This window comes from Oncorhynchus clarkii, chromosome 16 (assembly GCF_045791955.1).
Source record: "Oncorhynchus clarkii lewisi isolate Uvic-CL-2024 chromosome 16, UVic_Ocla_1.0, whole genome shotgun sequence".
In the NCBI taxonomy this organism is placed as follows: domain Eukaryota; kingdom Metazoa; phylum Chordata; class Actinopteri; order Salmoniformes; family Salmonidae; genus Oncorhynchus; species Oncorhynchus clarkii.
This window is the reverse complement of record NC_092162.1, coordinates 18,176,127-18,192,313: the sequence shown is the minus strand read 5'-3', so window position 1 is coordinate 18,192,313 and position 16,187 is coordinate 18,176,127. Positions and strand designations below refer to the sequence as shown.

The window sequence follows — 16,187 nt, the reverse complement described above, 5'->3', positions numbered from 1 at the left end:
CGGACGACGCTAGGCCAATTGTGCATCGCCCCACGGACCTCCTGGTCGCGGCCGGTTTACGACAGAGCCTGGGCGCGAACCCAGAGTCTGTGAAGTGCACTTGAGTTTTCATCAGCTGTGGATCTGTTGACGCGGTATACAAATTGGAGTGGGTCCAAGGTGTCTGGGATGATGGTGTTTATATGTGGCATGACCAGCCTTTCAAAGCACTTCATAATTACAGGTGTGAGTGCTACAGGGCAATAGTATTTTAGGCAGGTTAGCTTGGAGTTCTTGGGAACAGGGACAATGGTGGTGAACTTGAAACATGTTGGGATTACAGACTGGGGCAAGGATATACATTTGAGTCTAGACACATGCCACTTGATCTGTGCCTGCTAGTGGCGCAGGAGATGTGATGATAAAGTGAGGTAGAATGTTTTTAAGTCTCCCCATGCGGACACAGGGGACCATTATGTTATTTCGGCCTCACATTGATTTTACCTAGAAAGTGCCACACACAGTTGTAGACTTCCACTCAAGACAATCAGAAGCAATTTCAGTAATTCTATAATCTTTATCAAAACCCCAAAATTCCTGCTGACGTATGTGCTTTAAATGTCAAACCAGCAAACTGATTTTGAACGGTTATGAACCAGCTCTTGCAAAAGGGCAAGAGAAACCGTACCTTCTCAACAAGTCTGCTTATTCAACATTAATTCGGGAGAAATTTGATAATTTATGGCTGGCTCGTTTCACAAGAGGGAATAGTCCATCTTTTCTCAGCCTACATCAACAAGGCCCCCCTCTAGACTTCCTGAGCCCGACTGCCTTATTCAAACATAGTGAGGCATGAGAGAAACAGGGTGAGGGAGAAATGGAGAGAGGATGGAGATGGAGACAAATTTGGAGAACATAGAGAGAAATAGTATGGGAGAGGGGAGAAACGAGAGCATGTGGAGAGAGAGAGAGGAGTAATGGGTTAATTATGGGAAAGCAGGGATGGGAAGCAACTTTTTGGGGAAAGGCAATAGCATGCAAATTCTTTTAGGAGTGGGAGAATTACTTCTGTGGTATGTGTGAAGTAAACAGGGATTAAACATGCCAGGGTGCTACATTAATTCCAAGCTATTCCCACAAGCAGCAGACCTGCCCAAGTAAAAACAAACAACTATTCCAAACCCATACCTGCACTATACCTGCACATTTGACTGTAAGGAGCATTCTACTGACACTCCTTAAACAGGGAATTCCAATCAAAGTTCATTGGTCGCGTACACAGTTTAGTGGATGTTATAGCGGGTGCGGTGAAATGCTTAAGTTGCTAGTTTTTAACAATCCAATAAGATGCCAAACAAGTACACAAATATTCACTTTAAAATGTTTTTGATGGGCCTCCCGGGTGGCGCAGTGGTTAAGGGCCTTGTAGCTTAGCATCTGCTTCATCGGACCACTTCCGTATTGAGGGCGTCATTGGTACTTCCTGTTTGAGTTTTCGCTTCTAAGCAGGAATCAGGAGGACAGAATAGAATAGAGGATAGTTATTGTCAGATTTGCCAAATGGAGGGCGAGAGAGAGCTTTGTACGTGTCTCTGTGGGGAGTAAAGGTGATCCATATATATATATTTTTTTATGAGATAAAACGGATTTCAGTTTTCCTGCGTTAAAGTCTCTGGCTACTAAGAGCGCCGCTTCTGGATTAGCATCTTCTTGTTTGCTTATGGTCTTCTACAACTCGTTGAGTGCTGTCTTAGTGCCAGCATCTGGTTGTGGTGGTAAATAGACCTATACAAAGAATATAGATTAAAACTCTCTTGGCAAATAGTATGGTCTACAGCTTATCAGGAGGTACACTAACTCAGGCGAGCAAAACCTTAATATTAAAGATCGTGCACCAGTTGTTGTTGACAAGAGACGCACACCACCACCTACGATCTTACCAGAGGCTGCCGTTCTGTCTTGCCGAAAGCACGGAAAACCCAGCTAACTGTATATTGTCCATGTCCTTGTTCAGCCACGACTCGGTGAAACATAGGATATTACAATTTTGAATGTCCCTTTGATAGGATAGTCTTGAACGGAGCTCATCCAGTTTATTCTCCAGCGTTCGCCTGTAGAACAGAGGCTAAAGGCAAATGAACCACTCGCCTACGCAGTCTCGCCAGGCATCAAGCTCTTCGACCTCTGTAATGGCGTCTCCTCTTCATACGAATGATGGGGATTTGGGCCTGGTCCGGGAAGAGCAGTATATCCTTCGTGTCCAACTCATTAAATAAAAAATCCTCGTCCAGTTTGAGGTGAGTTATCGCTGTTCTGATGTCCAGACGCTCTTTTCCATCATAGGAAAAGATGGCGGAAACATTATCTACAAAAAAAGTTCAAAACAGCACAAAAACACACACAAAATAGCACAATTGGTCAGGAGCCCATAAAATGGCGGCCATCCACTCCAGTACAATTATATCTTGTCCACACACAATGCACAGTCATGAAGAGGACACGACAGCGCTTCTTCCCCCCCTAAGAGGCTGAAAAGATTTGTCATGGGCCCTCAGATCCTCAAAAGTTCTACAGCTGCACCATCAAGAGCATCTTGACATACAGTATTGCATCACCGTTTGGTATTGCACCGTCCTCGACCACAAAGCGCTACAGAGGGTGGTGAGGACAGCCCAGTAAATCACTCCCTGCAATCCAGGAACTCTAGATCAGGCGGTGTCAGAGGAAGGCCCAAAAAATTGCGAAAGACTCCTGCCACCCCAGTCATAAACTGTTCACTCTGCTACTGTCCAGAAAACAATACCGGCGCATCGGCTCTCAGACCAAGACGGCTCTCTCTCCGAGACAGCTTCTACCCCCAAGCCATAAGACTGCTAAATAGTTCATTAAAAGGTTAACCAAACTATCTGCACTGACCTTATCTTGCAGTGATTCTATGCACACTCACAAGATTATATACACACTACATACACACTCACTCACACACATTACACTGACACTCCCACACAAACCCACACACATTCACTACATATGCACACATAAAACACACGCATACCGACAAAACACAAACAGACCTGCACACACACTCATCAAATGCTGCTCTTACTTTTTCCAACAGTTGTTTACAGGCAGATTATTTCACTTATAATTCACTGTATTAAAATGCCAGTGGGTGAGAAGTTTACATACACTAAGTTGACTGTGCCTTTAAAAAGCTTGGAAAATTCCAGAAAATCAGCTTCTGATAGGCGATTGACATAATTTGAGCCAATAGGAGGTGTACCCGTGAATGTATTTCAAGGCCTACCTTCAAACTCATTGCCTCTTTGCTTGACGTCATGGGAAAATCAAAAGAAATCAGCCAAGAACAAAAAAAAATTGTAGACCTACACTGGTGTGATTCATTCTTGGGAGCAATTTTCAAATGTCTGAAGGTACTGCGTTCATCTGTACAAGTATAAACACCATGGGACCACTCAGCTGTCATACCGCTCAGAAAGGAGATGCGTTCTGTCTCCTAGAGATGAACGTACTTTGGTGCGAAAAGTGCAAATCAATCCCAGAACAACAGCAAAGGACCTTGTGAAGATGCTGGAGAAAACAGGTACAAAAGTATCTATATCCACAGTAAAACGAGTTCTATATCAACATAACCTGAAAGGCCGCTCAGCGAGGAAGAAGCCACTGCTCCAAAACCGCCATAAAAAAGCCAGACTACGGTTTGCAACTGGACAAAGATCGTACTTTTTGGAGAAATGTCCTCTGGTCTGATGAAACAAAAATAGAACTGTTTGGCCATAATGACCATTGTTATGTTTGGACGAAAAAGGGGGAGGCTTGCAAGCCGAAGAACACCATCCCAACTGTGAAGCACAGGGGTGGCAGCACATTGTTGTGGGGGTGCTTTGCTGCAGGAGGGACTGGTGCACTTCACAAAATAGATGGCATCATGAGGAAGGAAAATGATGTGGATATATTGAAGCAACATCTCAAGACATCAGTCAGGAAGTTAAAACTTGGTCGCAAATGGGTTTTCCAAATGGACAAGCATACTTCCAAAGTTGTGGCAAAATGGCTTAAGGACAACAAAGTCAAGGTATTGGAGAGGCCATCACAAACCCCTGACTTCAATCCTAGAGAAAATATATGGGCAGAACTGAAAAAGTGTGTGCTAGCAAGGAGGCAAGAAGGCAATGCTACCAAATAATAATTGAGTGTATGTAAACTTCTGACCCACTGGGAATGTGATGAAATAAATAAAAGCTGAAATAAATCATTCTCTCTACTATTATTCTGACATTTCACATTCTTAAAATAAAGTGGTGTTCCTAACTGACCTAAGACAGGGAATTTTTACTAGGATTAAATGTCAGGAATTGTGAAAAACTGAGTTTAAATGTATTTGTCTAAGGTGAATTTAAACTTCCGACTTCAACTGTATCTACCTCAAATATCTCGTCCCCCTGCTCATTGATCTTGTACTGGTACTTCCTGTATATAACGCCATTCTTGTGTATTTTATTCCTCTAATGTTACTATTTTTAGTTTTATTTAATTATTCCTTTTTAACTCTGCGTCGTTGGGAAGGGGTCGTAAGGATTTCATGGTAAAGTCTGCACCCGTTGTATTCGGCGCATGTGACACATACAATTTGATTTTGATTTGATTCATGGTGTGTTTAGGACCTGCTGAACACACCATGTACCTAGTGTGATGTTTATCCACGTAGATACAAACTATGCCGTAACATCATACCCTACAGGCCTGCGAGGATAACAACAATACCTTTTCTGGGGTTATCACCTTTACAAATAAATCCATTTTCAATGACAAACCAAATCAGTGACGACACAACAGTTGAAGTTTGGGCAACCGTTATCCCACTAGGCACAAACTGATTGAATCAACGTTGTTTCAACGTAAATTGTCAACGTATTGCAACGTGGAATCTATGTGGAAAATACATTGAATTTGAAAAAAGTAATCAACTGTTGTTATGCGAGTCTTTTGAGGGTGACATTTCAACCACAGGATTATGTCATAATGGTAACCAAATTTCAACATAGACAAACCTAAAACAACGTCTGATCTTCAACGTTTGGAAAGTGGATCTATCTACAGCTACCTTTAGGTCTCCCATCCAAGGTTTAAACCAAGCCCAGCCCTGCTTAGCTACTGTATGATATTTGTCACGTACTATTAACATGGTGCTATTGTGAGAAGGATTGTTGAGAGGTCTCCAGTTATAAAGTAAATAGATTCACTGTTGATTTCAAAGGGTAGGTTTAACAGAACAAATGAAATGTGACCATACTTTATCACTCATTTCATAAATTATGCTATTTACGCCTATATAGCATTTACAAAGTCAACAACAACTATCATTTCAATTCAATCCTAGAGTTTAAAGCTCTAGTTGATTTTAAATGTAATGATATTTAGTGATATTGAATTATTTTTGGTTGTCAACGCAACCAAATATCAACGTATATCTACGTGGATAAACATCAACCCTTATCCCAGTCTGATCATCCTTATCCCAGTCTGCTGTTCCCACATGCGTCAAGAGGGCCACCATTGTTCCTGTTCCCAAGAAAGCAAAGGTAACTGAGCTAAATGACTACTGCCCCGTAGCACTCACTTCCGTCATCATGAAGTGCTTTGAGAGACTAGTCAAGGACCATATCACCTCCACCCTACCTGACACCCTAGACCCACTCCAATTTGCTTACCGCCCCAATAAGTCCACAGACGACGCAATCGCAACCACACTGCACACTGCCCTAATCCATCTGGACAAGAGGAATACCTATGTGAGAATGCTACATTAATTTACATACTCATCTCATATGTATATACTGTACTCGATACAATCTACTACATCTTGCCTATACAAATTAATAATCGATATGTTGGATTCACATCTCCATCTCAACCAAAAATAATAAAAGTTAAAGAATAGGACTAAATCAAATCAAACTTGATTGAAAGTGCATTTAAAGTTTGATTTAGTTATATTCTTTAACTTAGATGTTTGGTTGAAATGGAGACGTGAATCCAACATATCAATTTTTCATTTGTAGACAAACTGGAATAAAAACCAGACTAAGTCAGTGGCACAGTGGAACTATCCAAGCAGAAGATACACCTCCTTCAAATGTTGACATTTGTTTGCGTTGACAACCAAACACAATTCAATAGAACTTTTGAAATACAACAAATAGCCTATTAACGTGTTCACAAATGATATGTTGGATTCACGTCTCCAATTCAACCAAATAAACACAATATCTGACAATGTATTCCCATTTGAACTTTGCTGTGCTTTTAAATGGTTGGATGGAAATTCCACAGACTTTTTTTCTTTGAGTGGGTAAATAGGTTTTAATCTCATTGATCAACGTCCCAACCAAATATTACCCAATTATCCATGTTGAAATGACGTGTTGTGCCCACTGGGATCCTTCTCTATCTCTGAGCCCCAAAAAAATGACACCAACTGAAAGAGTATCAGTTCTCTTTGTTGTGGATAATGACATGTGGTGAGCTCATGCATTTCAGTTGAATGAATTCAGTTGTATAACTTACAAGGTATCCCCCTTTCCCCCTTCTGCTATAGATAATGACACTGATTATGGGTGAGTCAACATTATCATTAGAGAGTTGATTATAAAGTACAGTACCAGTTATCCACGGGGCAGACATGCTGGTTGTAGAGGGCCATGGCATATCTGAAAATAAAATAGAGACACGTTTTTATCCAAGTGTTACATAGTCAATAGAACGACAAGTTAGAGTGCTCAGAACGAGTAGAATAGCAAAGAGTTGCAGCCTGACTTCCCACTAGCTGGGAAAAATTCTAGGAGTGTATTGCACTAGCCTTAATACAAAACTAGATGTTAATCTTCGTTTCATGCAATAGCTACATCCCAACGCTATGAACCCCACAACGGTTCTGCAGACTCATCAGTTGGTGGTTCCGATGCCTTTGTCACTTAGTAACATATTAATTAACATATTAATTAGGGTCATAGTTTCGAGTTTCCAGACCCAGTTTGCTGCAGTCAAAAGATGTCCGCATGAATTAGTGCACAGCCACCTCCATGGCCAGTGGTCTAATTGTACATGTCTTGTGGACATCCTTTGACTGTAGCAAACTGGGTCTGCACTATGCATTCCTCTTTCTCTGAAGGTTATCTGTCAACGGCTAACCGGCTCCAAACAACAACGCGACCACGACTCCAGAGAGTTCAGCCCTCGGGCAGCAGTCTCTTATCTGACGGTTGACAATAGGCTACTGAAGAGAGAACATTGGGTTTCAACCACTACATATCAGGATCAGATCACGCGGTGTTCTCGTGGACACCCACTGGATATCATAATGTACGCAAAACAGAGTTGCATAATAGACTGACACTGATGGGGCACTGGGTTCTGATGAGATCACATAGAGGATCACCCCCAAAAGAACATGCTGACACAGCAACATGAAGAGACGTTTAAAAGTTTCACCATTCCGTTTGAGAACCTCTATTCAATATCTATTGGTTGCAGGGGATGATAATGCGGAAATGCTTAGGTCATGCCTATCGATACCTCCTTCGCTTAGGTGAGCAAACAAATATAGGGGGGGGGGGGGGGGGGGGGTTGACCTTCTGGAGAAAAGCAGAAATCCTGACAGAAATCCTGTCAGACGTGAGGGGGCACACCTAAAATTAATGCAACTCATTGGCTGAGGCCATGTGGCCTAACCAGTAATAACTCCCTATATAATTGGTTAGGAAAACTTGGGACCCTAATGATCACACATCACATCACATTGAATAGCATACTTCTGTTGTGCTTAACTTAGTTACTCAGATTAAATCTTTATAAGACCTTCTCTGAAGACATCTCTCCTACAGTAAATACACAACCCTTTTTGACAAAGGACTCATGCTGTGCCCAAGCTAAACATACTATAGTGTAGGTCTCTGGGTTACGTACGGCAGTAGTAGACCCATAAACCCACAGGCAGGCAGGTGTTAAGTGTCTATGAAACAGCAGGTCTGGAAACAGCCTGGCCTGGGGTTGCCAAGCAGGGTTACTATCGCAGTCTCAGACAGGAGAGACAGGGAAACTTTTGAAAATGGTTGTGAAGAGAAATTGAGCGCCCACGATACAGGGGTTCCATAAGATACAGTACAGTAGAATGTACTATGTTTTGTCACACTGGACACAGAGAGAGAGAGAGAGAGAGAGAGAGAGAGAGAGAGAGAGAGAGAGAGAGAGAGAGAGAGAGTTGAGGGTGGACATAAACAGTAACCGACCTAAAATGCGTATGAAAAAAGGGGTGTGCCTCATCTCTCATGGAAACTCATCGCAGCCTGCATACCTGAGATCTCTCTGCACCCTTTGGAATACAAGGAAGCCTTTATGCTGTACTTTTAGAAGAAGAAAAAAAGGTCCTACAGTATCTAGAAACTAAAAAGTTCCAGGTAGAAAGAACCCTTTTGAGTCCAGGTAGAATAACCCTTTTGGGTTCCATGAGGAACCCTTTCCACTGAGGGATCTCCATGGAACCCAAAAGGACTCAATCTGAAACCAAAAAGAGTTACTACTTGGAACCAAAAAGGGTTATCTAATGGTGACAGTCGAATAACCGGAACCTTTTTTTTTCTACGAGTGTGCAACACACAGTCCCCAATTCTGAGTTGATAGAAGTTGCACCTAAATGCTGGTACAGGGTCAGATATTATTTGTCCTCCAATGCTTACAGTTAGGATTTGGGCTTGGGTTATCTGATCCTAGATCTGAGAAGTGACATTCTTGACTTGGCTGGGTTGCAATGTCCATTCTATTTAGTGTGCCTGTGGACCTTGGCCTCATCCAGGGGTTTACTGTAGAGTCGCTCTCTCATTTGCAAGGACCTGAAGTCAACAGTTAGCTAGAGAGTTGTGTTATCTAGCGCTTCTGTGAAATTCCCAGAGTTTAATGACCTCAACAAAAACACTCTTTCATTTCAAGGAGCACTAGAGAGTGCTGGCCAAGCCCCACACCTCACAAGTATAACCTGATACTCCACTGGGTCCCTGGGAAAAATAACTAGAAAATTCTGTAAAGAATGTATATTTATTTGTTCAAAACTATTGTATCTATTGCCTGTGGTGTAGATGTTTGTGTCTGTGTGTTTTGGGGGGGGATTCCATCAAGTCTAACCAGTCACTCAGCACTTTTCGAGGATAACAACTTCTTATCTTAAGACGGGCAGGTGAGAGGAGATGTCCAAACACATGATCTTCCCAAGCATGGTGGCTTTGCCAGATAAGGTAGCAGACAAACATAATGTATCCTATCTATCTCAGAAGCTCTCTGAGCAGACAACTACGGTGCGTCAACTCCTGTGTGTGAGGCTACACAGCACAAATCTCTTCTGAGAGAGAGAATGTTTTTATGTGTGCTGTTTTTTTGAACAGAACATTGGACAAATGACAGCAACGTGCTGAATTATGAGTTCAACTTACATGAAATAAAAATGGTAATACAAACATAAATGCATGTTCATCGTCAAATGTTCAGCAGGCCAACCATAGCAGAGGAAAAGCTCAGTCCTGCAGTGGATCAGTTCCAGTTTAGTTGAAGAGCGGGTCTGGTGAAGTGTCTTACAGGTAGAGTTCTACTATCTTTGTGATACCAAACTATTGTATAACATCAAGCCTTTCAGCTCCGCTCAATAATGCGATAGATAAAGTGAGATGTGGGGTTACTACTGTACAGTACAATTAAAAGAGAACGTTCAAGAAAGAACCTCTAGATTAGAGCCTCTCTCGACTTCAGGAGCGGACTGGGACCAGAAATCAGTCCTGGCATTTCTGACACACTGGCCCATTTTTTTTAGTTGAGTCCCCCACACAGGCCATTTTTTTCCTTTGAGGCCATTATTAGCCAAACAATGATCATTTTGCACACAAAAAATCAGAGTTACATAGGCCCACTGGGATAAAAATGGACCAGCCCATCTGGCATTTGCCCAAAATGCCAGATGGCCAGTCCGCCCATGGTGTGCTTGTCTCATGACTATTCTGAGACTTCCCTGGAACTAATATTATGTTCAGGAGGTCTTTCTTGTAAAAGAGATTTCTAGTCTCAATGAGACTAACCTGGTAAAATAAAGGTTAAATAAGAGGTATGGGTCTCTACTGCTCTGGCCCTCTGGCGGTGCATTCCACTGTAGCAGTGATCACAGCAAGCCCAGGCATCCCCTCCGTCTGAACACCAGTCACACACAGCTGGCGCTAACACGTGGGACGGTACACAGCCTTTTTATTGATTTACCCTCCCTTTCTTTAACCTATTATCCCTTTACTTACTTACTCTTCCACTCAATCTCCAACTCAGCTGTCCCTCTCGCTCTTTTTTGGCCGTCTTCTTGGCTTTTTCATTGCCTTTTCTCACAAACTACATTTGTAATATGCAGGGGAATAGATTCTCAAGAGGCCTGATAAATCCCCAATGAATATTTCGCAATAACCATCTCTAAAATTACAGCCAAGGGAACCTGATACCATCTGACCACCTCAATCCAACCCACAGACAGATGCCAAAGGGTACATCAACCCATAATAACAGGTCTTCTAACTCATTTCATCCATACAGGCTGCCTTTATTGCCAGTTGTTTCAATGTAAAGGGTAATTAACACTTTTGTGGCAGGAGTGCAATTAAGACACTAGCTGAATAGAGGGATGGGGAGGCCCAACAGGATTTGCTTGAATTTAGATGTTTGATTCATATCAGTCAGCAAGTAATCCATGGCCATAGAGAGAAATGTTGGCTTTCCATCACCTTATTTTTCAGCTTAACTTAATTTAACTTAAGGCTTCTCAAACTCAACGAAGTTCATACTTTTTCGACACAGTCTTTCAAACAGTCTCAGGTGTAGTTCCATGTTTTTTCTTTGTCTTTACAGACAACTTGACCGAAGATCACTAAGGTTTCAGTCTTGTAGAATTGTAACTGTATCAAAGGTGACAATTTGGTACAATCTGCAGTTATGCACATTGTGGAAGACCTTGGGACAGCATACCCTACCCTCTATATATACTCACAACACAATAGGGAAATATGACTGGGGTTCCTCAAGAATACACAATACAATACTTGTCTTGTTGAGATCCGAAGAAAAAAAAACAGAACACTTTTACTTGTACTTCTTAGTTAGGTTATACTTACACAACCCATATCCCAGTGATGGTGAGGACAGGAAGGCTGATAGGTATGATCACCCAAATAGACATGTTGATCACTTTGGTCTATGTGGTCCACTAGGTACCTGTACCTCCCGAGGAAAAAATGGGATAAATCCACTTCTCTCTCCCTCTTCAAGTTCAGTGATTGAAGTCCTTCAGGCAGTCCATAACAGGCATGCCTTCCATAGCAAACATCAGGACTGATTAAGAATCTGTAATGAAACACGTGTATTATGGTTATTGCATTATAACGTAATAACATAGACGTATGGATAAAGGTAGCGTACAGTAGGAGGGCAAGGGCAGACGGAGTTTCCATCATACCTTTGCACCTTTCTAGGAAATCGTTCAAGATCTGTAGCTAGTTCTCCCAAATCCGGAAAAAGATATGTCCCAGAACATTTTCCAGAAGTGTAGATTTCTTCTCTGGTCGTTTGCTTAACGTGTTTCGAAGCAAATCATATACAATTCCTGTGTTAAAGAGAGGCGAGATCAGATTTAATGCTGCTGTTCATTCGTTCGCCTTTTTTTTTTGCTTCGGGAGATGTGTCTGTCTCCGCTGCGAAAAAAGTATGTAAAGAGAGCCAGCTGTTGCACCTAACTCCTCCCACGAAGGAGAGCTTTTTGAAGGGAAAAAAAGAATAAAATGACAAGACAATACATCCCAGTAGCTTATCAGTGATCTGCGACATATTTTGTTATTTTCTTCTCTATTTCTAAATGTGCTGTACTCTTGTTTTTTCAAATACTGCCTCACTACAATACTACAATAAAGTGTCTCTCTCCCATGCAATCTCCACATATGCCATTGTTCAAACAGATGCAGTTATTCAAACCTATCAAAAAAGTGCGATAAGATAAATAAACAAGAGTATACGTGCGTGTGGTGTGTGTGAGACAATCATCATTCTCGGACGTCAGAGAGTGGTACTCTACCTACTTGCTTGTCGTAAAGATGCAAAATGTCCGTTCATCATTAATTAAAAGCTCTGTACATGCTCTTCATAAATCACTGATATGTGGCATTGTTTATAAGCACATCTACAGATTACTCGTTGCTGTAGTGAGATGAGGTGAAGTTCTTGGATCGCCACTAGTTCTGAGAATCGTTGTCACAACTGCATTCAAGGCATTTACTTAGTCCGCAGAGCACTACAACAGACCTGCCACCCGAGAATAGCGGTTTATGTTGTTTTCTTTTCTATTCATTTTTCTTGAATGAGTTTGGTACAGTGGTGTTTCTCGGGTAAATAAAATACAGTGTGAGTGTGGGGGCTCACGCGGCAGCGGCGGTAACTCACGTGCACCGTGGTTAACTAACACGCTTGATTGAATATGGCCGCGTCGGCACCGCACTGCATTTAAACACTTTTTTAAAGAAATGAAAGAACAGAAGACAACAGAACACAACATTCAGAGTAGTCTAGCCATGAAAGAGATGACTGAAGAGTCAGAAGAAGGTTAGACATTTTACAGACAGTTTTGTGTATACACTCTTGGGGGGGGGGTATAGAAGCTTAAAGGTTTATTCGGCTGTCCCCATAGGAAAACCCTTTGATTAACCCTTTTTTGTTGCAGGGGGAGCCCAATTAGAACACTTTCTACAGAGGGTTCTACATGGACCCCAATGTCCCAACTTGTGTCCCAACCTGAAACCAAAAAGGGTTCTCCTATGGGGACAACTGAAGAACCCTTTTGGAACCCTCTTTTCTAAGTGTGTAGGCCTAAGACATGTTTTATGCAATTTTTAGTCCATGTGCCCGTTGCCTAACTTCAGGACCACCACAACTACGAGATTCTGTTGGGACATTGGAATGATTTGTACCAGGCCAAATTAATGTCCCAACAGAATCCCTTAGATGCCGTCCTGAAGCTATCCGTTGCCCAAACATTAGATCTCGTCGACATATTACGCTAAAATGACTGGCTGGGCCTACCTCTTTAGCACACTTTCCCATGTCAGAAGGTAGCCAAGGCCCTATCCCTAGGGGGCTATCCATAATCGGTGGACGGTTCCAAGCAGTGCACAAGAAGAATGTATTAGGCCTAAATCCCATTTTCAGATGCTACCCTCTACCTAAATCAAACATGGATGCCAATGCATACTGAACAAAAATATCAACTCAACATGTAACAATATAAACTTTTACTGACTTACAGTTCATATAAGGAAATCAGTCAATTGAATAAATTCATTGTGCCCTAATCTATGAATTTCAAATGACTGGGCAGGGGTGCAGCCAGAATGAGTTTTTCCCCACAAAAGGGCTTTATTACAGACAGAAACACTCCTCAGTTTCATCAGCTGTCTGGGTGGCTGGTCTCAGACGATCCCGCAGGTGAAGAAGCCGGATGTGGAGGTCCTGGGCTGGCGTGGTTACACGTGGTCTGCGGTTGTGAGGCTGGTTGGACATGCTGCCAAATTCTCTAAAACAACGTTGGAGGTGGCTTTTGGTAGAGAAATGAACATTAAATTCTCTGGCAACAGCTCGGATGGACGTTCCTGCAGTCAGCATGCCAACTGCACGCTCCCTCAAAACTTGAGACATCTGTGGCATTGTGTTATGTGACAAAACTGCACATTTTAGTGGCCTTTTATTGTCCCCAGCACAAGGTGCACCTGTGTAATGATCATGCTGTTAAATCACCTTCTTGAAATGTCACACCTGTAAAGCGGATGGATTATCTTGGCAAAGGAGAAATGCTCACTAACAGGGATGTAAACAAATTTGTGCACAAAATTGGAGAGAAATACATTTTTTGTGTGTATGGAACATTTCTGGTATCTTTTATTTCAGTTCGTGAAACATGGGACCACTACATGTTGTGTTTAAAAAAAATGTTAAAATTTTTGTTCAGTATAGTAATTTTTAAAAAATAAAATAATTATATACATTATTATTGGGATACCAATGTTGCATTCTCACTTTGCGCGCACACCTGTCTGTGGTTGACACCTGCCTTTTGTTATCTAAGGAGACCCACAAAAAGGGTGTATGCGCAGTGCTGCCACAGACAGGAAGTCAATGCCATCTTAAATTCATATTGACTCATTTTGATTTAATACTTTTTTGTGCACTGCTTGGTAATGTAGGCCTAAATGATTATTAAAATAAACTTAATTCATTCAATAAATACATGATGAATGTTGATCTAGAGTGTAGGCCTACAATAGAGTATGTCACTCTGACTCTGTGCAGCTATAGGCCTACTACCCAACTTGCTAAACTTATTGTATGGTAAGGATTCTACACAGTTTAAATCCTCCAGAAGCTTCTGTGGACTGAAATGTAATGACTAGAATGGAAAGCTGCTATTGTTTGTACTGAAAGTCATATACAGAATCTCATAATCGGATGATGTATCCACGTAATGTATCTCCTCCCTTTCATATAGTATCCTCCGATTCATCCCAAAGTCCCCCTTTGACCCCCTCCATGGTATAGACCAGACTATTATAATGGAAGACTAATCCCATTGTTTCCACAGGAGGGCAGTAACTACTCAGCTGGACTTTAATCACATCATGAATCCCATCTTCCTGTAAAGAAACTCAAATCCAAGGGTGATGGGGAATTAGACGGTTTGGATTACATGGAAGAAGCCAGAAGGTAACAGACTGAAAGTGCTGTAGGACATGTCACAGTAAACACAGGCACACAGAGGATCTGGTAGTAGTAAGCTTTTGGGGTGTCACACGAAATGTTGTTAGGTAAGCCATTGTGAGAATTCCTCAGTAAGAAACCACTGGACCTGTCTCGCTCAGAAATTGTATCTGAGTGATGTTCCCTCTGTGTCAGGGATTTGGAACAACTTCATTTGCATTTTCTGTTTTGGTAGCAGCAGATATCAGCAGCTCTGCCAGCTTGGCTACCATCTTGTTCACTCCCAAGAGGCTATCATGAGCATTAGAGAAAATAACCCCATACCTACTGTAAAATATGCTGGTGGATCTTTGATGTTATGGGGCTATTTTGCTTCCACTGGTCCTGGGGCCCTTGTTAAGAGCAACTGCACCATGAACTTTACCCAGTACCTTTACATTTTAGCCCAAAACCTGGTTGTCTCTGCCAGGAGTTTGAAACTTGGCCGCAAGTGTATCTTCCAACAAGACAATAACCCTATTACAATCCACAAAGAAATGGTTAATTGACCACCAAATCAACGTTTTGCAATGGCCATCTGTATCCGGACTTGAAAACCTGTGGTTTGAATTGAAGAGGGCAGTCCACAAGCGCAGACAAAGGATATCAAGGATCTGGAAAAATTCTGTATGGAGGAATGGTCTAAGATCCCTCCCCACGTGTTCTCCAATCTCATAAAACATTTTAGAAAAAGGCTCAGTGCCGTTATCCTCACAAGGTGAGGTATTGAAAAGTATTGAAAACAGGGGTGCAGTCAATTTAACATATTTTTGAGAGAAAAAAAGATTACTTGTTAAACAATATCTATTTTTTAGTATAAAATAATGTTTTTGAGAATACAATATACAGGTAACTGTCACATGAAGGAAACATCCAACATACTGTAGAGTGTCTTAATAGGACATTAGGTCACCATGTCACGCCTGTCGTCAGAAGGAGTGGACCAAAGCACAGCGTGGAAAGTGTTCATGATTATTTAGTTACCAAAAAACACTTGAGCAAAATAACAAAGTGAAAAAAAAACCCAAAAGAGACCAGTTCTGTCAGATAATGACACGAAACAGAAAACAACTACCCACAAAACACAGGTGGGAAAAAGGCTGCCTAAGTATGATTCCCAATCAGAGACAACGATAGACAGCTGCCTCTGATTGGGAACCACACTCGGCCAAAAACAAAGAAATAGAAAACATAGAAATAAAGAAACTAGAATGCCCACCCTAGTCACACCCTGGCCTAACCAAAATAGAGAATAAAAACCTCTCTATGGCCAGGGCGTGTAACACCATGAGCAAGAACTACTTCAATACACCTTGGCATAGAAGTGTCTGGAACTC

At 41.8% G+C, this 16,187-nt stretch overlaps 1 protein-coding gene across 1 annotated transcript in view; it reads right to left on the bottom strand.

Moving 5' to 3' along the window:
* Window positions 1–12,178, bottom strand: part of LOC139368096 (transmembrane protein 150A-like) — a 32,536-nt gene extending 20,358 nt beyond the window's left edge. Inside the window, exons 1-4 of the mRNA XM_071106663.1 lie at window positions 12,143–12,178; window positions 11,531–11,677; window positions 11,190–11,418; window positions 6,663–6,710 (exon numbers count right to left, since the gene is read on the bottom strand). Coding sequence (XP_070962764.1) covers window positions 6,663–6,710; window positions 11,190–11,254 — 113 coding nt within the window. The 5' untranslated portion in view covers window positions 11,255–11,418; window positions 11,531–11,677; window positions 12,143–12,178. The remainder of the gene's footprint in view (window positions 1–6,662; window positions 6,711–11,189; window positions 11,419–11,530; window positions 11,678–12,142) is intronic.
* Window positions 12,179–16,187: the final 4,009 nt, after the last annotated feature.